An 18,844-nucleotide genomic window follows, 5' to 3' on the forward strand; every position below is an offset into this window, starting at 1 on the left:
TCTATGGAGTTTATTCCCGAGTACTGAAATAGGTTCGTCTAACTTGACTCGGACATGTGTTCCTTCAGAGAGAAGTTCCGTCTTTTTTGACACTTTGGGTGACCCTGTCGGAATGTCTGGGGGATTTCTCTGCCAGATTTCATCTATTTTATTAACTACATCACGGAAATCTTCTGACCATTCCACGGATGTCACCCCGGTCTTCAACTCCTGTGCCACCATTCGTTTTAGGAGAGGTTCCTGGATTGCTTGGATGGCTCGTTCAGCGTATGATTGCTGTTTGTGTCTTCCTGGTTCGCCGAACCTCATCATCACCCCTAGGCTGTTCAGGAAAAAATCACGTACCTGATCATTAGTGAATTCTGATCCGGAGTCTGTCTCTATTCGATGTGTTGGTGGCTTAATGCGATTTCTTCTGTAGATTTTAACAAATCCATTGAGAACCTTATTTGCGGTTTTATCCTTTAGGGGTTCTGCATCGACTTGTTTACCCGTGACTTCCACCACTACGAGGAAATAGTGGAATCCTTTGGGATCGACTGGCATCTCTGCAAGATCTGCCTGATGTGTTGCATTTGGTTTCCATACAACTACTCGTGGACGCTCTGATGACTTCTCCTTTAGGGGCTTTTTATATAGGTTGTAGTGCTCCTCACCTTTTAGAATTCGTGCCGGTACTCTGGAGAGATTGTAGTATTTGTAGTAATTCTCTAAATGCGACATATTACGACAAATTAAAGGAAAGATTTCAGACTTCAAATCTTAAGATGACACGATTTTACTGCCTAAAGTGTAAGAAGGAAACCGAGACTGCTAGTGAAATACAAGATATGACCACAAATGGCCGCTATCGTTTACATGGTGACTGTGTAGTTTGTGGGATGCATAAGAATACTTTTACTGGGATAGACTGGGTTATCAAAAAGAAAACCAAGGAGAAGAAAAAAGAAACTGCGGCTAAAAGACATCAGATGGCGTACAATCGGCAATGCAAAAAACTCGGGCAGAAAATCTTAGATTCTGATGACACGTGTAAGCAGTGTATTGATAAATGCCTTAAGGAGGCAAAAAAGAGGAAGACGGATTAGTACCGCCTTCTAAAAGTATTCCTCATCATCTGAGTCATCGAGAGATACCTCTCCATCATCTGATTCATCATCCGAGTCATCAGGAGTGCGACCTTCCTTAAGCAATTGGATGTTGTACGTTATTTGAGTCCATTTCTCCCAGTCAGACTCTTGCGTTATAAAGCCGCATCTGAGGAGTGCTCTTTCTATTACTACCATCCCTGCAAACCTGGTGTATTTTTTCTGATCGGCTTCATTGAAATTGTCAATGGCTTCTTTGTAGTAGTCTACTGCCTGTTTGTATACCTCTTCGGCTTCTTTATGCCGCTTCCACAACTCGGCTTTACAACAGTTATACCAGAGTCTGTTAATCTTGAGATGTTTTCCGAATTCTTTAACCGGAAGGTTTCTGACCATCTCTGCTACTATGTCTGGGTCATTGAGGGGTGATGCCTGAATTTGGATCCATTTACGGATTCCATAGATGTCTACAAGATCAAGCCCGAGGTCTTCGGCAAGAGAAGTGGCGGCGTGTAAGTTTATCATTGTATGTTACTTATAGTTACCTAATCTTCAATTGCCGAATGTATTTTTTCTGACGGGGGTAAGTGGTCATAGTTCGGGTGCCATAGTTCGGCTGTCATAGTTCGGCTGCCATAGTTCGGGTGCCATAGTTCAGGACATAGGGAATCATACTTGGAGGGTCTAGGTGAGTATATAAAGGGTAATCATAGCGTGAATCGGGTTTTGGGGTCTGAGGGGCTGACTAAGGCTGCCATAGTATTATTATAAGATTTTTCGTACTATGGCAGGTACTATGGCAGGAGATTCTGTTTGATTTCGGCTTTATTCGCGTTTTTATTCCATTTTTAAGTACTCTGCCATAGTTGCCATAGTTGTCATAGTAAGTTATATATAAGAAAAAATGTAGAAAAAAAAAAAGTGGAAAAATACCGTGGCAGACCATGGTACTGTGGCAGGTAAACCTGCCCCACGGAGGGGGGATGTAGGTACTGCGAGGCCCTGGCCGAGGTGGAGGAACGTTAGTGACTACACTACCAGCCCGACGACACAGATAGGCCATAATAATACTCCATCCATATTAAGCTTTCTGATATATTTTCCACATACTGTCCCTGGTTTTGTGAGATGTTTGTACATTTGGAACTCCTTAATATTATAGAGGTTATAAAGGTCTGTTTCACCCCATAGGAGAGAGTTTGCTACTACAGCCCATTTTCGACACACTAATGCATAATTGCAAAGATAATGCCAACGGGAGTAAGTACCTTCATATGAAGTTTTGAATATCTTTTCTAAAAGTTCGAAAGGTAAGCTATTGTTTGTCATGGTATCTCATATGAGATATTGATGAAGAAGTTTTATTTAATTAGATTTTTTCTTAGGATAAAATAATTTGAACATTTCTTTTCTATCAATAGAAAAAACCAGACATGCTTACTTTTAGTGAACTTACTCCATCTCTTACTGTTACTGAATTTAAGATCAATGTTGAAGGGCTTGATTACACCGTGCTTGGTCATAAGCTTGAACCTACTAAGGATGTTATTGCCATTAATAGCAACTTTATTCATAAAGCTTTTGAGGGTTATGAACAGTACTTGTCTAAACCAAAAGGTGAGAGGCGATGCAGACGAAGTACACCTGACAATCCATTAAATAGACGGCGACGTACAGGGGATGGTAGCACTTTTAATGCATGCATTGAGTTTGTTATCATCTTAGCTGATACTGTACATACTATTCGTTATTTTCCTAAATCTGGTAGTATACAAGTTTTCGGGTCTTTTGATCCTGTTGCTATCTTCTTACGTTACCTTTCTGAATGTTCCCTACCTGAATTTTCTTCTGTAGAACTTGTGGGTGAAAATAAGGCTCTCCTGCGCAATTATAAATTTGTGATTAATATTGGGGGTGATAAGTTTATTAATCTTTCTACCTTAGCATATGCTTTAGAATCTATAGATGGTATTCGTGAGATTCTTCCCTTTCCGATAAAGTATATTAAGAATGATGCAGGTGATATTCATTCTAAAATTGCTATAATCTTTACTTCAAAGATTCGGGTACATATCTGGCCTAAATCTGGTAAGGTTAATATATTTGGCACTAAGACTGAATTGGATGCTGATATGGTTTATAAGTTCTTACAGAAGTTGTTTTCTAATCCATATAATTTTGGAGATTTTATTTGTGATGCACCTATTCCAGATTGCGAGAGGTAAAAAAATGGTTTCACTGAAAACTAGAAACCCTCTATTTGTAAAATCCAGCAATCGCATTCATGACTTCTTGTTGGCATAAGACATTCGTCACATAGAGTTATAGCCAACTCATTTTTTAGCCTATCCAGCTGACTCTCAGTGGTTGGTGCAAGATTTTGGTAGTATTCATTGAATTCATTCTGCTCTTCTTCATTTATGTCTTCATCTATATCTTCATCTGTGTCTTCATCCATATCTTCATCTCCTTTTATATGATAGATGCTGAATTCATTTCTATATTCATCATTAGGATTTGTGAATATTCTTTGTATATTGTAATCTATAATGTTGAATGTTGTAGGTTTCTTTTTTGATAATATTTCTACTAAGTCTAATAATGCATATGCTAATTCTTTATCCTCTGAGAAGTTCTTAATGATATCTGAAAATCTTTCATATATTGCCATCTCATCTGGTAGAATAGAATATCTTATTCGTGATAAAAGTGATGGATGTATCCATATATCATCACCTTCTAACATGTCATCAAATATTTCTACTAGCTCTTCTAATCCAGATACTAACATACTTTCTTTGCTAAATTCGGAATCTAAAGCTTTTAAATATGCTATATCTAAATACCACATTATTTCCTTTACCCATTCTTCTATGTTGAGTTCAAACTGGCCTAGTATACGTCTTAGTAATGGTCTGTATTGTGACATCTTGTAAGTCTTTTATATGTGAATCTTTTATTCAATTACATTTTTTCTCGGTATAAGGGAAATTGCTTGCCTTGCTATTCCGCTCTATTGACTCCATGGCTGGTTTCCTGGATGGGTTAATATTTCCTTACCTTTTTTGGCTCCGTTGGCTTTGAAATCCTATTTCTTGTTCGGTTGGGGGTAAGTAGGTGAAAATATTAATAAATGATTTAGATTATGAAATAAGTAGGATATAAGTAGGTGAAAATATTAATAAACGGTTTAGATTATGAGATAAGTAGGTAAAAATATAAAAAAGGTGATTTAGGTTATAAAATATGTAGCATATAAGTAGGTGAAAATATTAATAAACGGTTTAGATTATGAGATAAGTAGGTGAGCCAGAATTGGGGTTTTCATACTACTAGAGGTGGTTAATGCCATAAAACAATTAGGCAAGGTACATAGAATTAGAATCAAAAAACATTATAAATACCAATCAGTAAGAGCAGACATATCATTATTGGAAGATTATGAGACATCCTTCTTAAATGGAGCGTGGAAGGAGAAAGTTCTAATAGGAAGCAACGAAAAAAATAAAAAAGTCATCAACATTCGTTGGTTCAAAGGAGATAGGACTGTTAAAGATATAAAAGAAAAATGCAAATGGAAAGCTTACAAAGTAATCTGTACGAACTACTACCAAGATATAGCGAGAAAAAATTATACTTTTGAGTATGGAAAAATTGCTCGCTTTGGAAACAAAACAGTTTTCCTGGGATGAAGATCAATTGAACAATGCAATCGCTCTGGATGGCGGAATCACAGATAAAGCCTGGATTATTCGCGAAAAGCGTCAAGATGGTGCGCCGAAGAAGTCCACAAAAGAGGTTCTTCCGAGGGCGCTAATTAGCACGATCCCGAATAACAAAAAAGAAGAGTTGATTATGACAACCGTGACGTCACCAATAATTATCAAAGATATAACTACAGAAGAGGTAGTCGATACCGTTAATAAATATAGGAAAAACCTGTTGAGTGAAAAACAATTTGAAACGATATCGCCTCCAATAAAAGATTATACTTCCTCAGATAACGTGGTTAAAGTGATTGAGGAGTATAGAGAAGAGATAATGGTTGAATACGATAAAGTGGCGTTACCAGTTAAAGCTAATGAGGCAGACGACAAGATAAGAGTCTACGATGAAAATCACCCAATTAGTAAAGCTAGGATTGCTTTATTCGAAAAACGCGTTGGCGACAAAAAGGGGAAGAAGTCAGAGCGTTCCACAAATGGAGAAAAAACTGTGTCTCTGATAGAAATACATGAATACAACAAAGTTAACGCTGATTGTACTAAACGATTACCATCACAAAATCAAAAGTATCCATTTACTTTTTCAAACCGTAACCCATTTATAATAGGTCCAGGTAATGGTTTTTCATCATCGTCGGACGATGAAGAACATATAAAAGAAGTCAAGAAGTGTATAAAGAAAAAACAGGGAACGCGAAGTGACACGGAATACGAAGAGACTGGAGAAGGCTTTAGAGAAGTTAAAAAAGAAAAAAAACCCTGGGCCGGGAAACCTGGAAGCAGGATGGGCCGTAAAAAGAAGAAAAAGGGTCAAAACAAAAAATAGTTTAGGTTTTTTTTAGTGTAGAATAACGAGATATACCCATGTATGTAGATAGTTTGTAGATAGGTTGGTGTAGGGGTAAAAGGTGTTGATCGGGGACGGTAGTGGCCTTGACATGGAGAGAGCGAGTAGTTTTAGACTGCTCAATTTCAATGGGTATATTGAGGTTATTTTACTGCCTATATTTGTACTAGTGCGCGAAATACCTAACATAGGCCCTCTTTAATCAATAAATATGCGTTTGTCATTGTAAAAAAAAAAAAAAGAATTCCCTTTTTACGTTTAACCAATAAAATTATATCACGTGATATTTGTATCGAAGTCTTTTTTATAAAATATTTATATATGAACGAAATGATTTCTCAAGCCAGAAGTCATTCCATTTACGAACTTTTGACTATATTAATATTATTTAACATGGTATTTTTTTGTGATACGACAAAAAGTTTTATTCTTAAAAAAATAAAAATCCGTATGGTTAAAGCAAATTTGATATGAGAAGACATGACAATAACATATGATTTGATAAAATTTATAGAAAATGTTTATGTAGACTTTATAGTTTATAAACAGAAATAGTAAATGAAAATTTAATAGTTAATGAAAATTCAGCATGATCAAAAGTGTTAGAATGGTAAAACTTTTTTTCACTGATAAGATTGATATTTGATTCTTTTTTCATAAAATCCTTTTCTATAGTAACAATTACTAGTAACAATTATCTAGAAAATTGATTCAATGTTATTCAGTAGTTTTCCATCGACTGATGAAGGTTAAAGACAAATTTATAGTTTGAGTGAATAAGTATTATTGTACTTTTTATGACAACGTGTTAATTTTATTTAACTTTAGCAGAGGTTTAGTAAAAAATAAATAATTTTGTTATTATTTATTCTTGATTTCTCTGATCTTAAAATATAATGATTAATATTTTCTTTATTCATAAAAGAGAATATAAACCCTATTAGTAATTCCAAATTCATAACAGATGAAGTTTCTTTCTTAGTTGCGAATCCATTACATGATCCACATATAATTTATTTTATTATACAAATTGTAATAATTTTTTAGTAATAAATTTTGGCTATTTGCAATTCCAGGTTATTATCACTTTAAAAAAGAACGTTCAAATTTTCATATTATTTTCCAGGCATTATCGGTTATTGTTTTGTACTAAAACATTATAATTGTTATTGTCACTCTCCTTTCATCAAATACAATATGAATGGAGAATGACCACAACGAAATTTGATAAGAATTTTAACAAACTATTACGGGCTGTCTGAGAAAGAAATATCTATGTTTATAATGATATCGCATAATAAGGATGTTAGCTTGCCACCTTTTAAAGTAGAGCAGTCATTAACTATTATAAGTAATGATGTGATGTTAGTAATCATAAACATTATATAAAAATTCACTTCACTTCACGGACATAATTAAATAAAATAGCACTATAAGAAAAAACTTTATTCAATTTATAAAAAAAAAATTTATATGGACTTGAAAAAAAGACCACTAAGTATCAAGTGTATTAAATAAATAATTTGTTAATGCTTTAATATATGAATAGTCAAAAGTTTAAAGTATTTGAGGTTTGTATATTAATAAAGTTACAGGTAGCTAGATATGACTTGGTAGGATAACTATATATCATTAATTACTAATAAATTGTAATGATGACAACAATAGCAAAATTATCACAAATAAATAATCTTATTTGTCATAAATTATGATTAAGATGTTTAAATGCAGGTGCCAAGAATTAGAATATGATTTAAATTGGTTAAGAACTAGTGATGGCAACGGTTATGATCATAACCCATTTAACCGACCATTTGACCAACCATTTAACATTTTACTGACCATTTTTAACCATTTGACCGACCATTTAACCAATTATTTAAGTAAAATGGTATAACTGACCGTTTAACCGACCGTTTAACCAATTTTTAACTGACCCGTTTAACTTGCTATAACCGATTATAACCGACCATTGCCATCCCTATTACGGACTCATACTACATTTTAAAGATAAAAAATAAAAATAAATAAAGAATATAAATTCTGTAGTCTTTAAACTAATAATAAAATATTATAATACACTTCTTAATTAATAATTTACATAACTGATAAATTTTACAAGAACTATTCCATACATTAATATTCGGTAAAAGGATATTATCAAGACTCCATAAAAATAAAATGTATTGTATCTAAAAAATTATTCTTACCATTATTAATTTTTTGCAAGATCATTTAAATATATTTTAATATTTTAATAAGTTTTTATTTTATTAAGGAAATAATGTTATAAGACAAGACTTAAGGAATGAAATTAAAAGAGAAAATATGAAAAATGGTTAAAAGAAATAAAAAATGAAAAAATTAAGGACAAAAAGGGTTTATATTTAAGTTAGTAACAGTTATGTTGCTTAATAATGAATGTTATTAGGTGATTTATAAAATTATTGCAATTTTATTAGGTGATTTTTTTATTACCAGTTGTCCTTGCAATTGGTACTAATATTACCGTATTAGTAGTAAGTTTTATTTGCTCTTATTTTTATTTATATTAATAAATATGAAATAAGTATGCCTTTATTTTAGGAAAAATTTTGTAAGTTAGTATTTTTTATTTCTTTTTTATTATATTAGAATAATTGATTCAAATTTACAATATTTTTTTTATTAAGCTTTTTACAAAAAGATGAATGTTCTCCTGAATTTTGTCACATCATTAATTTCTTTTCTTTTATCTTGTTCCATTTCATTAATTCCTTCTCTCAAATTTTGTTCCATTTTATTAATTCCTTTTTTAAATTTTGTTCCATTTCTTGTTTTGCTTCACTTAAATTTTGTTCTATTTCATTAATTCCTTCACTTAAATTTTGTTCCATTTTATTAATTCCTTCTCTCAAATTTTGTTCCATTTTATTAATTTCTACTCTCAAATTTTGCTCCATTTCTTGTTTTACTTCACTTAAATTTTGTTCCATTTCATCAATTTCTTCACTTAAATTTTGTTCAATTTCATTAATTACTTCACTTAAATTTTCTTCCATTTCATTAATTCCTTCTCTCAAATTTTGTTCCATTTCATTAATTCCTTCTCTCAAATTTTGTTCCATTTCATTAATTCCTTTTTTAAACTTTTGTTCCATTTTGCGTTTTACTCCGCTAAAATTTTGTTCTATTTCATTAATTCCTTCACCTAAATTTTGTCCTATTTCTTGTTTCACATCACTAATTTCATCACTAATTACTTTTCCCCAATTTACAATGCTAGCCCTTTGGATCTCTAAATTTAGTTCCAATTTATTAATTCCTTCTCTTAAATTTTGTTCCATTTTATTAATTCCTTCTCTCAAATTTTGTTCCATTTCATTAATTCCTACTCTCAAATTTTGCTTCATTTCTTGTTTTACTTCACTTAAATTTGGTTCCATTTCATTAATTACTTCACTTAAATTTTGTTCCTTTTCATTAATTTCTTCACTTAAATTTTGTTCCATTTCATTAATTCCTTCACTTAAATTTTCTTCCATTTCATTAATTCCTTCTCTCAAATTTTGTTCCATTTCATTAATTCCTTTTTTAAACTTTTGTTCCATTTTGTGTTTTACTCCGCTTAAATTTTGTTCTATTTCATTAATTCCTTCACCTAAATTTTGTCCTATTTCTTGTTTCACATCACTAATTTCATCACTAATTACTTTTCCCCAATTTACAATGCTAGCCCTTTGGATCTCTAAATTTTGTTCCAATTCATTAATTCCTTTTCTTAAATTTTGTTCCAAATCATTAACTTTTTTTCTTAAATTTTTTAGATTATTAGAAGGTTGGAATGTTGAATATTTTCTGAAACCAGGAAATTGTAAATTCACCAACATAAGTTTTTTTCTTGAATTTCCTAGATTACCAAGAGGTTGGAATGGTTGGAATGTTGAATATTTTCTGAAATCAGAAGGTTTAAATGTTGAATGTTTTTTGATATCATATTTAATTAATCGTATATATCTAAACATTTTGTTAAACAGAATAGAGTAAATTGTATAGTAAATCTGTGACTGTATATTGTAAGTGCACATATATATATATGTATATTTATGTGTAAGATTATCAATAATGTAAAATAAGTCAAAATTATAATTAACAAATTAATTATCAACGCATAATGACAATCGTCATATCATAATATATACATTCGATTAATTATTCAGAATTATTCAGTACCAGTATAAGAAAAAATGTTAATAAGCTTTGAGATTATTAATTTAGTAAGAGATTCAATTATTTTATTATTTAATTTCATCGCACGTTTTTAAACAACTTTTTATATACAATTAAACAGAGAAAGTTTGTGGAAAACAACTAAAAACATGATATGAAACAAATATTTTTAATTTTTTTAAAAAATTTAGTAATATGTTAGAGTTTATAAAGTAATAAATATAATCGCGTTTAATTATATGTAATTTCTAATTTCTCAAAAGCTCGTTTTCACTATAGTAGTTCGCTTTATTCTTGAGCTGAACTTAATCTAAACCGTTGATCAAATTTAATATTCTTCAATTTAACTGGAAACAAAATAACATTTAAATAATTAGCTATCCATTTTTTAAGTACTAACCGCAATGATAAGCTTTTTACATTCCAAGTTGAGAATTTCATATCCCTTTTTATTTGCCTTTCCTCAATCTTTTTTCATTTTAGAGTTTATCGTCCATTAACTGATTTTTAAATGTCTGAATTTCTCTGAAGCCATTCTATTAATTTTAATCATTTTGTAAATAAAATAAATTATATCTTTAAAAAAATTTGAGTCATATAATTTAATAATAAAAAGTGAGTAACGAATAAAATGTAATTCAAAATCAGGATTCTATCCATCATCAATATAATATTAGAATACAATGTTCTTTTGTTTAGAAATTTTTAAATGATTTTTCTTTAATTTCTTTTTTCAGTTCGGTTTTCCTAAAACTGAAAATATTTCTTTTAATTTTAAATAAATTTTTTTTTTCCTTCATAATCTATACTATTATTTTTATATAATTTTTTTCATTTAATTTTATATACTATATTTCTATCATTGCTATATAAAAACATTATTAATTATTCTTTTTTTTAAAAAAATCAGTAATTGGATCGATGTTGCAGCATTATGGTAAGCATCATTTTTCAATCCTCATTTCAATAATAATTTTTTTCCATATCTATTTTATTTCTAATATTTTTTTCATTCTTTCACCTTTAGATTTGGAACAGTGATTGGATAGATGCTGTGGTGCTATACTTGTAATAAGTGCTTCCGATTTTCATTTTAATTTCGTTCTTTTACCTTTTAGGTTTGGATCAAAGTCAGTGCTATCTAAAGTTTTTTTTTTAAATTAAAGTTTTTTTTATAATAAATAAAATAAATTTATTAATTTTAAATATTACAAATAAAAGTAATAAATAAATAACTTTATTTTCCTGAAACATTTATTCAGTAAAAAATGATTAATAAATTATAAACAAGACAAAATATATAAAAGCTAGAAAAATTATTTTTGGTTTTTACTGGGGTGATCATCACCGCTGGCCAGAATTATCAATTTTTACCGGCACTAAATTTTTTTAATGCTGGTCGATTGTCATAATTTCAGTCACCGGTGATGATCACCCCCGGTGATAGTTAGAAAAATTCTTTTATTAAATTAGTATAAAAACAATAAAATAACCAAATGGAATAAATAATTTTTCGGCGAAATGTCCATTCGGCAAAACGTCCATTTGGAGAAATATCCCTTCAGTGAAATATCCCTTCGACGAAGTGGAATTCGGTGAAATGGACTTCGGTGAAAAGTCCGGATACTCTTTTTTTGGTTTAACTAGATTTAAATAATACAAATAATATCAATATAACATCACTTAGTCTAGTTAATAAAATCTATGCAAAGTAAAATTTGTATTTTGATAAAAAAAAAAATCCCTTGATCTTGGTATAATTGATGATCATTTTTAGCTTAACTTCTGATGAAAAAAAAATCTAACTTCTGATTTCTGTTTTTAATAATTTTTTAAAATGCCAGAAACACTATAAAACCAACCGTCGTGGGAGAATCATTAGGCTGTAATGAACTGATTAACTTACTAACTGACTGAATGAACAGAATAAATGCAATAAAATATGTCTTCAAGTAATTTAATTACACAATTATTACAAGTTAAACCTATCCATAAAAGTTCGATTGAGAAACGCTAACTCAACATTGGTAATGTTGACAAAAACACATATCAATATTAAGAGATATTTAAACTAAACATATATTATTATGCTGGAGTGGACGGATTTTTTTTTTTGTCGTTAGTTTAATTTAAATTTGAAATATTTAAACGTAACTCCGTGAATTTCTTTAAAACGCAACTATATAATCTGCAAAAAAAATCATCTGATTTAAATTCCAATCATTAATGATGGACGATGGACCGTAATTATTCCGATAATGTATAACATAAACCGTAAAAAGATAAAGTTTAAGTTTGCGTGCAACTGTCAAAAAATCATGTAAAATTATAATAATTCCGGCCTGAAAAAAATACGTACAGAACTACAGATAATAGTAATATATTTTTGGCTGACTCTGACTTTTTTAATATGATCAATAAATTAAATCTTACATTTTAACAATTGTTTAATACGGTATGAGGAAATTTTTTAAATCTATTACGTGATCCACAAAGAATTAATTTTATTTTGTTTGAATTGTAATAATTTTTTGCTAACTCACACTACTTACAATTCCAGATTATAATCATAAAAAAAAATTTTTTAATTTTTATATTTTATACTAAAACAATTATAATTTCTCGGGAATTTAAAATTTTTATACGAATGATTCACGTGATGTTTAGCCAATAAATACGTGAAATTAAACGTGATCGATTTTAAATTTTTCAATCACTAACTATTAATTAGAAACTATGTCAGCAATCATAAATTATTATGAATACGGTGAGTAAATACACCTCACGGACATAAAATAACAAAAACTTTGTTTAATTAATAAAATAATTATATTTAATTTGTAGGTGATAAAAAATACCAAGTATCAAGTGTATCAATTAAGGAAAATGAAATATATATTACAAGATCTATAAAAATACTTATTTATTCGAACTGGGAGTTTTGTCATTGACTATTTTCTGTGCTTCTTTACATGCTTCATATAAAATTCTTTCAAATAAATCATTAAAAAATGCCGCTGGCACACTTTTACTTTTACTCGCTCCAGTAACTGCTATACCCATAGTATATATCTAAAGCAAGACCAGCAGTCCCATCTATAAGTCGTTCTTTTGCGTTATTTGGCTTCTCTAACGCATAATAAACACCAGAAGAAATTAGTTGATATACTGAACCAACAATTGGGACGATGCTAACAACTTTTGATACATTTCTCTCGGTCATTTGTGTTGAACTGAGAACCTCTAGTTTAATACTTTTGTATCTTAATTCTAACAATTTGTTTTCTAAACGTTGCAAACTTTGCGCTCTTTTGTTTCTATATATGTAAGCGATAATGTCAACTTCATCTTCATCAGTAAAGGGAAAATCAACCGAAATAATTGGATATTTTCCTAAATCCTCACTAATTGTTTCTAAATTTTTCTCAATCCATTCCGGTTTACTATTAGTTATGATAATAACAATATTTTTTTCTGCCCATTCAAAGATCTCTTTAAACAACTTGAACATTTTTTTATCATCATCGGTAATTTTAACCTTCTTTTGAACGTAAAATATATGATTGAGAGTTACTTTACATTTCGAAAAATAATCTCTTATTTTGTTAACAGCATTCTTATGTGAAACGAGGTGAGATAGTGGTTCACCTAATCCGACTATATCAAATACTTGATATTTTTCCGTACATCTTGTGTGTATATTTAAAGTTTCTCTTCTCGCACCGTCACTAATTGTAAACGCATTATTATTTTGATAAATATCACCTTGAATAAGCATGTTAGCAATAGAGGATTTTCCATATCCGGTACGTCCGAAAAGAAGTATACCTTGTTGTTCAATCATTCTATTAAATTAGAAGAGAAATATAAGACAAGAAACATAAGGATTCGATTTTCAGGTTAGATTTATTTCAATTTAATCGATTCGTGTAACAATTAATTTCTCGTACGTGTGAAAATTTTATTTTATAAATCAATCGATTGTTACGCAACTTACGCAACCTCGATCGTCATTTATTTATTTATTAATTTTATGTAAACAAATAAATTCAATTTTTGTAATATCAATATTCTTATTAAAGAAAATTTACCCCGGTTTTTATTGGTCCTTTTTGACTCGATGTTGTACGACTAATTAATTGGTCACGGCCGGCCGCAGTAATTGATCAAGTATTATTAATAAGAATATTTTCAACAAGATGAACTAATTTTAGTTTATATTGGGAAAATAATAATTATAATATACCCAGAGATCAATATCATCAAGCAGTAAACATTCGCAGATGAATATTGGGAAACTTTAGATATTTAGAAAAGTATTTTATATTTTTTGTTTATCGTGCCGGTTATCGCTTTAATTTTTAGTATCTGCTGGTGTAGAATGATAGTAATATGCCATCATTTCTTTAGTTTTCCTCCAGTCATATTTTTTTTTTGCGCTGGAACGACCTTGCCTTTTAAAGCACTTGGTCATCTTTAATTGTTTGTACAAGTAAAAACAATCACACATGTATACATGTTTTTCCCGCACATAAGCTCAAATCGTCAAACTGACGGAGCATTTTACGATATGATGCATGGATTTGTTTGGATGAATAACTTGGATCTACTGGCTTTAGTTATAACTTTTTTTTTCAGTCCTTTAATTATAATGGGCATCCTTTTGATGTAAAGTATATGTTTAAAATTTGGTTAGGCGAAAGTAAATATCGGTAAAATTATAATAATACAATACACTGCGCATAGTTTTTTCTTGTATATGTTGTTTATTAAAAACTATATTTCAAATATTTTAAATATAATAAATTATTTATTTATTTATTTTTAAGTAAAAAAAAGTAGTTATTAATTACACGTGATCATGATACGATGCGATTTGATTGGACAGTGACTGAAGTTTTTCAAAATCCAAATATATATCGGGAAAAAAATTAGATTATAGACCATTATTCTAAACATAAATTTTTCGACATAATTAGTGATGAGAAAAAAATTATAATATTCAAAAAAATTTATCATTTGAGCCGTAAATGCATAATTAATAATTTTTAAAATCCAAACATATTCATTTAAGAATAAGATCTGAAACGTATTTTAACGATAAAAAAATGTGTTAAAAATAATATTTGACTTATTAATATAACTACATGAGACGACTTTAAATAAATTTTTTTTAAAAAAAAATTTCCGCAGTAGATCGACAGTATCGATTATGGATTAAATTTGGATTAGAATAGTTTCCGAAAAAAACCAAGTTTCGTATTATAAAATTTTAAATGAATAAATTTTGGACTCTTTTCTAGTTACGGCCATACACAGTGAAAAGCACCGGAACCCGTCCGATCTCCGAAGTTAAGCCACTGATGGCCCAGTCAGTACTACGGTTGGGGACAACGTGGGAATACTGGGTGCTGTAACTCTTTTTTTCTTTACGAAACACCGAAAAATTTTTAGACTTTAGGAAGAATCTAAGTTGAAAGTAACAAATTGATTTATAAACCACGAATTAAGACGTTCGGATGGGCAATATCAGAAAAATTTTTTCGATATAGAAAATTTTTTATCTACTTTATATCTATTTAATGATAATTTATCAAACTGTAACGCAATCACAAATAATTGTGACAAAGTATACGACTTTTATTTAATAATAAATTCGTCAAAAAAAAAAAATTATGAAAGTATTTCCGTAAAGTAGTTTTTAATATACAGACAGTATTTTTTTCTTCACTAGTTTCATTGAATTACAGTTACCTGGTTGCATAATTTTTAAAAGCAATTCTTAAAATTACATCGATTATTAAAATTTATAAAATTTATAAAAATTTTGAAACTTCAATAATATGGACGCGCTAAAGTGTGATCTAAAATAATAAAAGAAAATTTAATTTCAAAATATTAACGTCACTTCGCTACAAAAAAGTCTCTGAAACCTTAAATGTTAATTTAAAAATAAGAAACACCCTTTTACTTCCCAACCCGCTAATAATATATAACGTGGGCGTCGCCTAGAAGTAGTGCAATACTAGGGACACCCATGGGAAGAGTATTGGCAAGCCAAGGGACTCTTCCCCAAATGCAAAAATTCGTTAATATCGAAGTTACACAGTGTGCAACGTTTCAGATATTAGACTGAAAAGAACAGATACTACACTTGATCTTAGCCAATAGGCAAGAGAGGATAAGGACCAAAATCTTGGCGCGTTACGATGTCATTTTATATAGAAATTCGAAAAAACGAGAATTATGGGATATCAATGATTTGTGCAACATAACCGACAAAAATTTTCATTCACGTGATCTTATAAAAATATTTGTCCCATATACACCGTATTACGCCCACTTATTTAAAATTACAAAATTCAATTTGTCACCATTAGCCGTAACTCCGCCAAAAGTCACGTGCTATTACGTAATAACGAATTAAATCTTTTTCCGCAGCAGGCGCAGCAAATTTAACATGTAGCTAGCGTTAGCCACATTTTTTTTTAAAGAAGCAAATATGACTAAGGATTAATAATCAACTTAATTTTATCGAATAAATCATCGAATTATTATAATAAATAGTTAGTCAACATAGGCGCAGCAATGTCGAATTAGTAAGCGGCTAAGCGCTGCGGTTAGGTTCTGCGGCAAATGACAAAAATTATGAACGTACAATTTTTACAATCATTTGAAATCCCATAATTCTCACTTTTTTGAATTTTAATATAAAAAGGCATCGTAATGCCCCAAGCTTTTGGTCCTTATCCTCTCTTGCCTATTGGCTAAGATCAAGTGTAGTATCTGTTCTTTTCAGTCTAATATCTGAAACGTTGCACACTGTGTAACTTCGATATTAACGAATTTTTGCACTTGGGAAAGAGTCCCTTGGCTTGCCAATACTCTTTCCATGAGTGTCCCTAGTATTGCACTACTTCTAGGCGACGCTCACATTTTAAAATTACTAGCGGGTTGGGAAGTGTTGAGTGATTTTTTATTTCTCAAAGAAAATATATTTTTTGAAATTACTGGTGATCGCCAATAACGTGATTTAAATTTCTGATCAAAAGCTCGTAATTGTATTACGCCCACTTATTTGAAATTGCAAAATTTAATTTGTCACCATTAGCCGTAATGCCTGTTACTTCGCGTAATAATGTACAGTACGGTTCGCGAAAAAAATAATCGGAATTTAAACAGAATTACAAAAGTGTAAGAATAAAAAACTAGTGATTAGAATTTCTTCAAATTTTGTGAATTTGTTGTCAAATATATAAACCTTATGTATATTAATTTCAGCCTTCTATCTTGCTTGGTTATCTCTCAATCGATTTTTTTAATTTGATAAAGTCAAAATTTAAACTGTAAAAAATATATAAATTTCATAAAGCATTCAAAATTGCAGTTTATTAAAACTTAAATAATTGTGATTTGAGTTTATGCCATGTTAATTTTATTAAAAAAATTTGACTTTATTATTCATTAGTTATTGAGAAAATTGATTCATCATGATGATCGCAATCTGACCTTTACCCTTAATTTTCATTAAAAGAACTAAAATTCAAGAACATAAAATAAAATAAATATAAAGTTATTATAAATATTTAATGTTTAGATGTTTAGATTAATAATTTTCAAAATATACAAATAAAAATTGTTTTAATTAAAAATCATTATAAAAAAACGTTTTTAATCCAAATATTTGAATGTGGTTAAATTTATCTAAGTTTTAATGATTTTCGAGGATTTTTGAGTCAATTTTAACACAGTTACAATTTGTATAGCTCGATCGGATCATATCACAATTCAAGATTGGATCGAAAAAAAAGTAACCAATCAGATCAAAGTTGCAATTGAGTACAATTTTTCCCATAATTTTATTATATAAGCATTTTTTCCCGTTATACCTTTTTTTTTTGAATTATTTTTTATTTAATTTTTTTTGTTATCACACTTTTTTTTTGCTTTTTTTTGCTTTTTTGACTTTTTTTGATTATAACGGTTTTTTTGATAACCGTTATTATTTTTTTAAAAAAAATAGTTTTATTTATTTATTTATTTATTTTTGTAATATAATAAAAAAATTCAGTAACGTTTAGATTATAATTTTTTATTATGGATATACGCAGTTCTGAGCACAATATTAAAATCTTTCATTTCTTAAATTTTTAACGATTTTTTTTTTCAAATTAAAAAATTGATTGAGAAATAACTAAGCAAGACAAAAGGCTGAGATTTAATATACACAATATTTACATATTTAACAACTAACTTGCAAAATTTGAAGAAATTCTAATCACTGGTTTTTTATTTTTTGCTCCTTTTGTAATTCCGTTTACTTTTTTCGCAAACTAGTAGATCATTTTCCGCAGCAGGCGCAGCAAATTTAACATTCAGCTAGCTTAATCCGCATTAGTCACATTTTTTTTTAAAGAAGCAAAAATGACTAAAGATTATTAACTTAATTTTACCCGAATTATTATAATAAATAGTTAGTCAACATAGGCGCAGCAATGTCGAATTAGTAAGCGGCTAAGCGCTGCGGTTAGTTCTGCGGCAAATGACAAAATATGTAACGTACAATTTTTACAATCATTTGAAATCCCATAATTCTCACTTTTTTTGAATTTTAATATAAAAAGACATCGTAATGCCTCAAGCTTTTGGTCCTTATCCTCTCTTGCCTATTGGCTAAGATCAAGTGTAGTATCTGTTCTTTTCAGTCTAATATCTGAAACGTTACACACTGTGTAACTTCGATATTAACGAATTTTTGCACTTGGGAAAGAGTCCCTTGGCTTGCCAATACTCTTTCCATGAGTGTCCCTAGTATTGCACTACTTCTAGGCGACGCTCACATTCTAAAATTATTAGCGGGTTGGGAAGTGTTTAAGAGTGATTTTTTATTTCTCAAAATATATTATTTCATATTTGTAGGGATCAAGTTTTTTGAAATTACTGATGATCACCAATAACGTGAGTTTTAATTTTTG

The 18,844-nt window shown here is 29.6% G+C and overlaps 5 protein-coding genes across 5 annotated transcripts; 1 reads left to right on the forward strand and 4 right to left on the reverse strand.

Moving 5' to 3' along the window:
• Positions 1-1,097: 1,097 nt before the first annotated feature.
• Positions 1,098-1,613, reverse strand: OCT59_021168 (uncharacterized protein; the record flags this gene model as incomplete). The annotated part of the gene is made up of 1 exon (XM_066149675.1): positions 1,098-1,613. One exon carries the CDS (start codon positions 1,611-1,613, stop codon positions 1,098-1,100), a length of 516 nt encoding a protein of 171 aa, XP_065990560.1.
• A 1,720-nt stretch (positions 1,614-3,333) lies between these two features.
• OCT59_021169 (uncharacterized protein) lies at positions 3,334-4,017 on the reverse strand (the record flags this gene model as incomplete). Its single annotated transcript, XM_066149676.1, has 1 exon — positions 3,334-4,017. The coding sequence occupies one exon, from the start codon at positions 4,015-4,017 to the stop codon at positions 3,334-3,336; it is 684 nt and encodes a 227-aa protein (XP_065990561.1).
• Positions 4,018-4,733: 716 nt separating this feature from the next.
• OCT59_021170 (uncharacterized protein) lies at positions 4,734-5,639 on the forward strand (the record flags this gene model as incomplete). The annotated part of the gene is made up of 1 exon (XM_025330685.2): positions 4,734-5,639. One exon carries the CDS (start codon positions 4,734-4,736, stop codon positions 5,637-5,639), a length of 906 nt encoding a protein of 301 aa, XP_025170684.1.
• A 2,783-nt stretch (positions 5,640-8,422) lies between these two features.
• On the reverse strand, positions 8,423-9,664 carry OCT59_021171 (uncharacterized protein; the record flags this gene model as incomplete). Its single annotated transcript, XM_025327560.2, has 1 exon — positions 8,423-9,664. The coding sequence occupies one exon, from the start codon at positions 9,662-9,664 to the stop codon at positions 8,423-8,425; it is 1,242 nt and encodes a 413-aa protein (XP_025170683.2).
• A 2,997-nt stretch (positions 9,665-12,661) lies between these two features.
• On the reverse strand, positions 12,662-13,713 carry OCT59_021172 (uncharacterized protein; the record flags this gene model as incomplete). Its single annotated transcript, XM_025320745.2, has 1 exon — positions 12,662-13,713. The coding sequence occupies one exon, from the start codon at positions 13,711-13,713 to the stop codon at positions 12,904-12,906; it is 810 nt and encodes a 269-aa protein (XP_025170681.2). The 3' UTR covers positions 12,662-12,903.
• Between the last annotated feature and the right edge of the window lie 5,131 nt (positions 13,714-18,844).

This window comes from Rhizophagus irregularis, chromosome 3 (assembly GCF_026210795.1).
Source record: "Rhizophagus irregularis chromosome 3, complete sequence".
In the NCBI taxonomy this organism is placed as follows: domain Eukaryota; kingdom Fungi; phylum Glomeromycota; class Glomeromycetes; order Glomerales; family Glomeraceae; genus Rhizophagus; species Rhizophagus irregularis.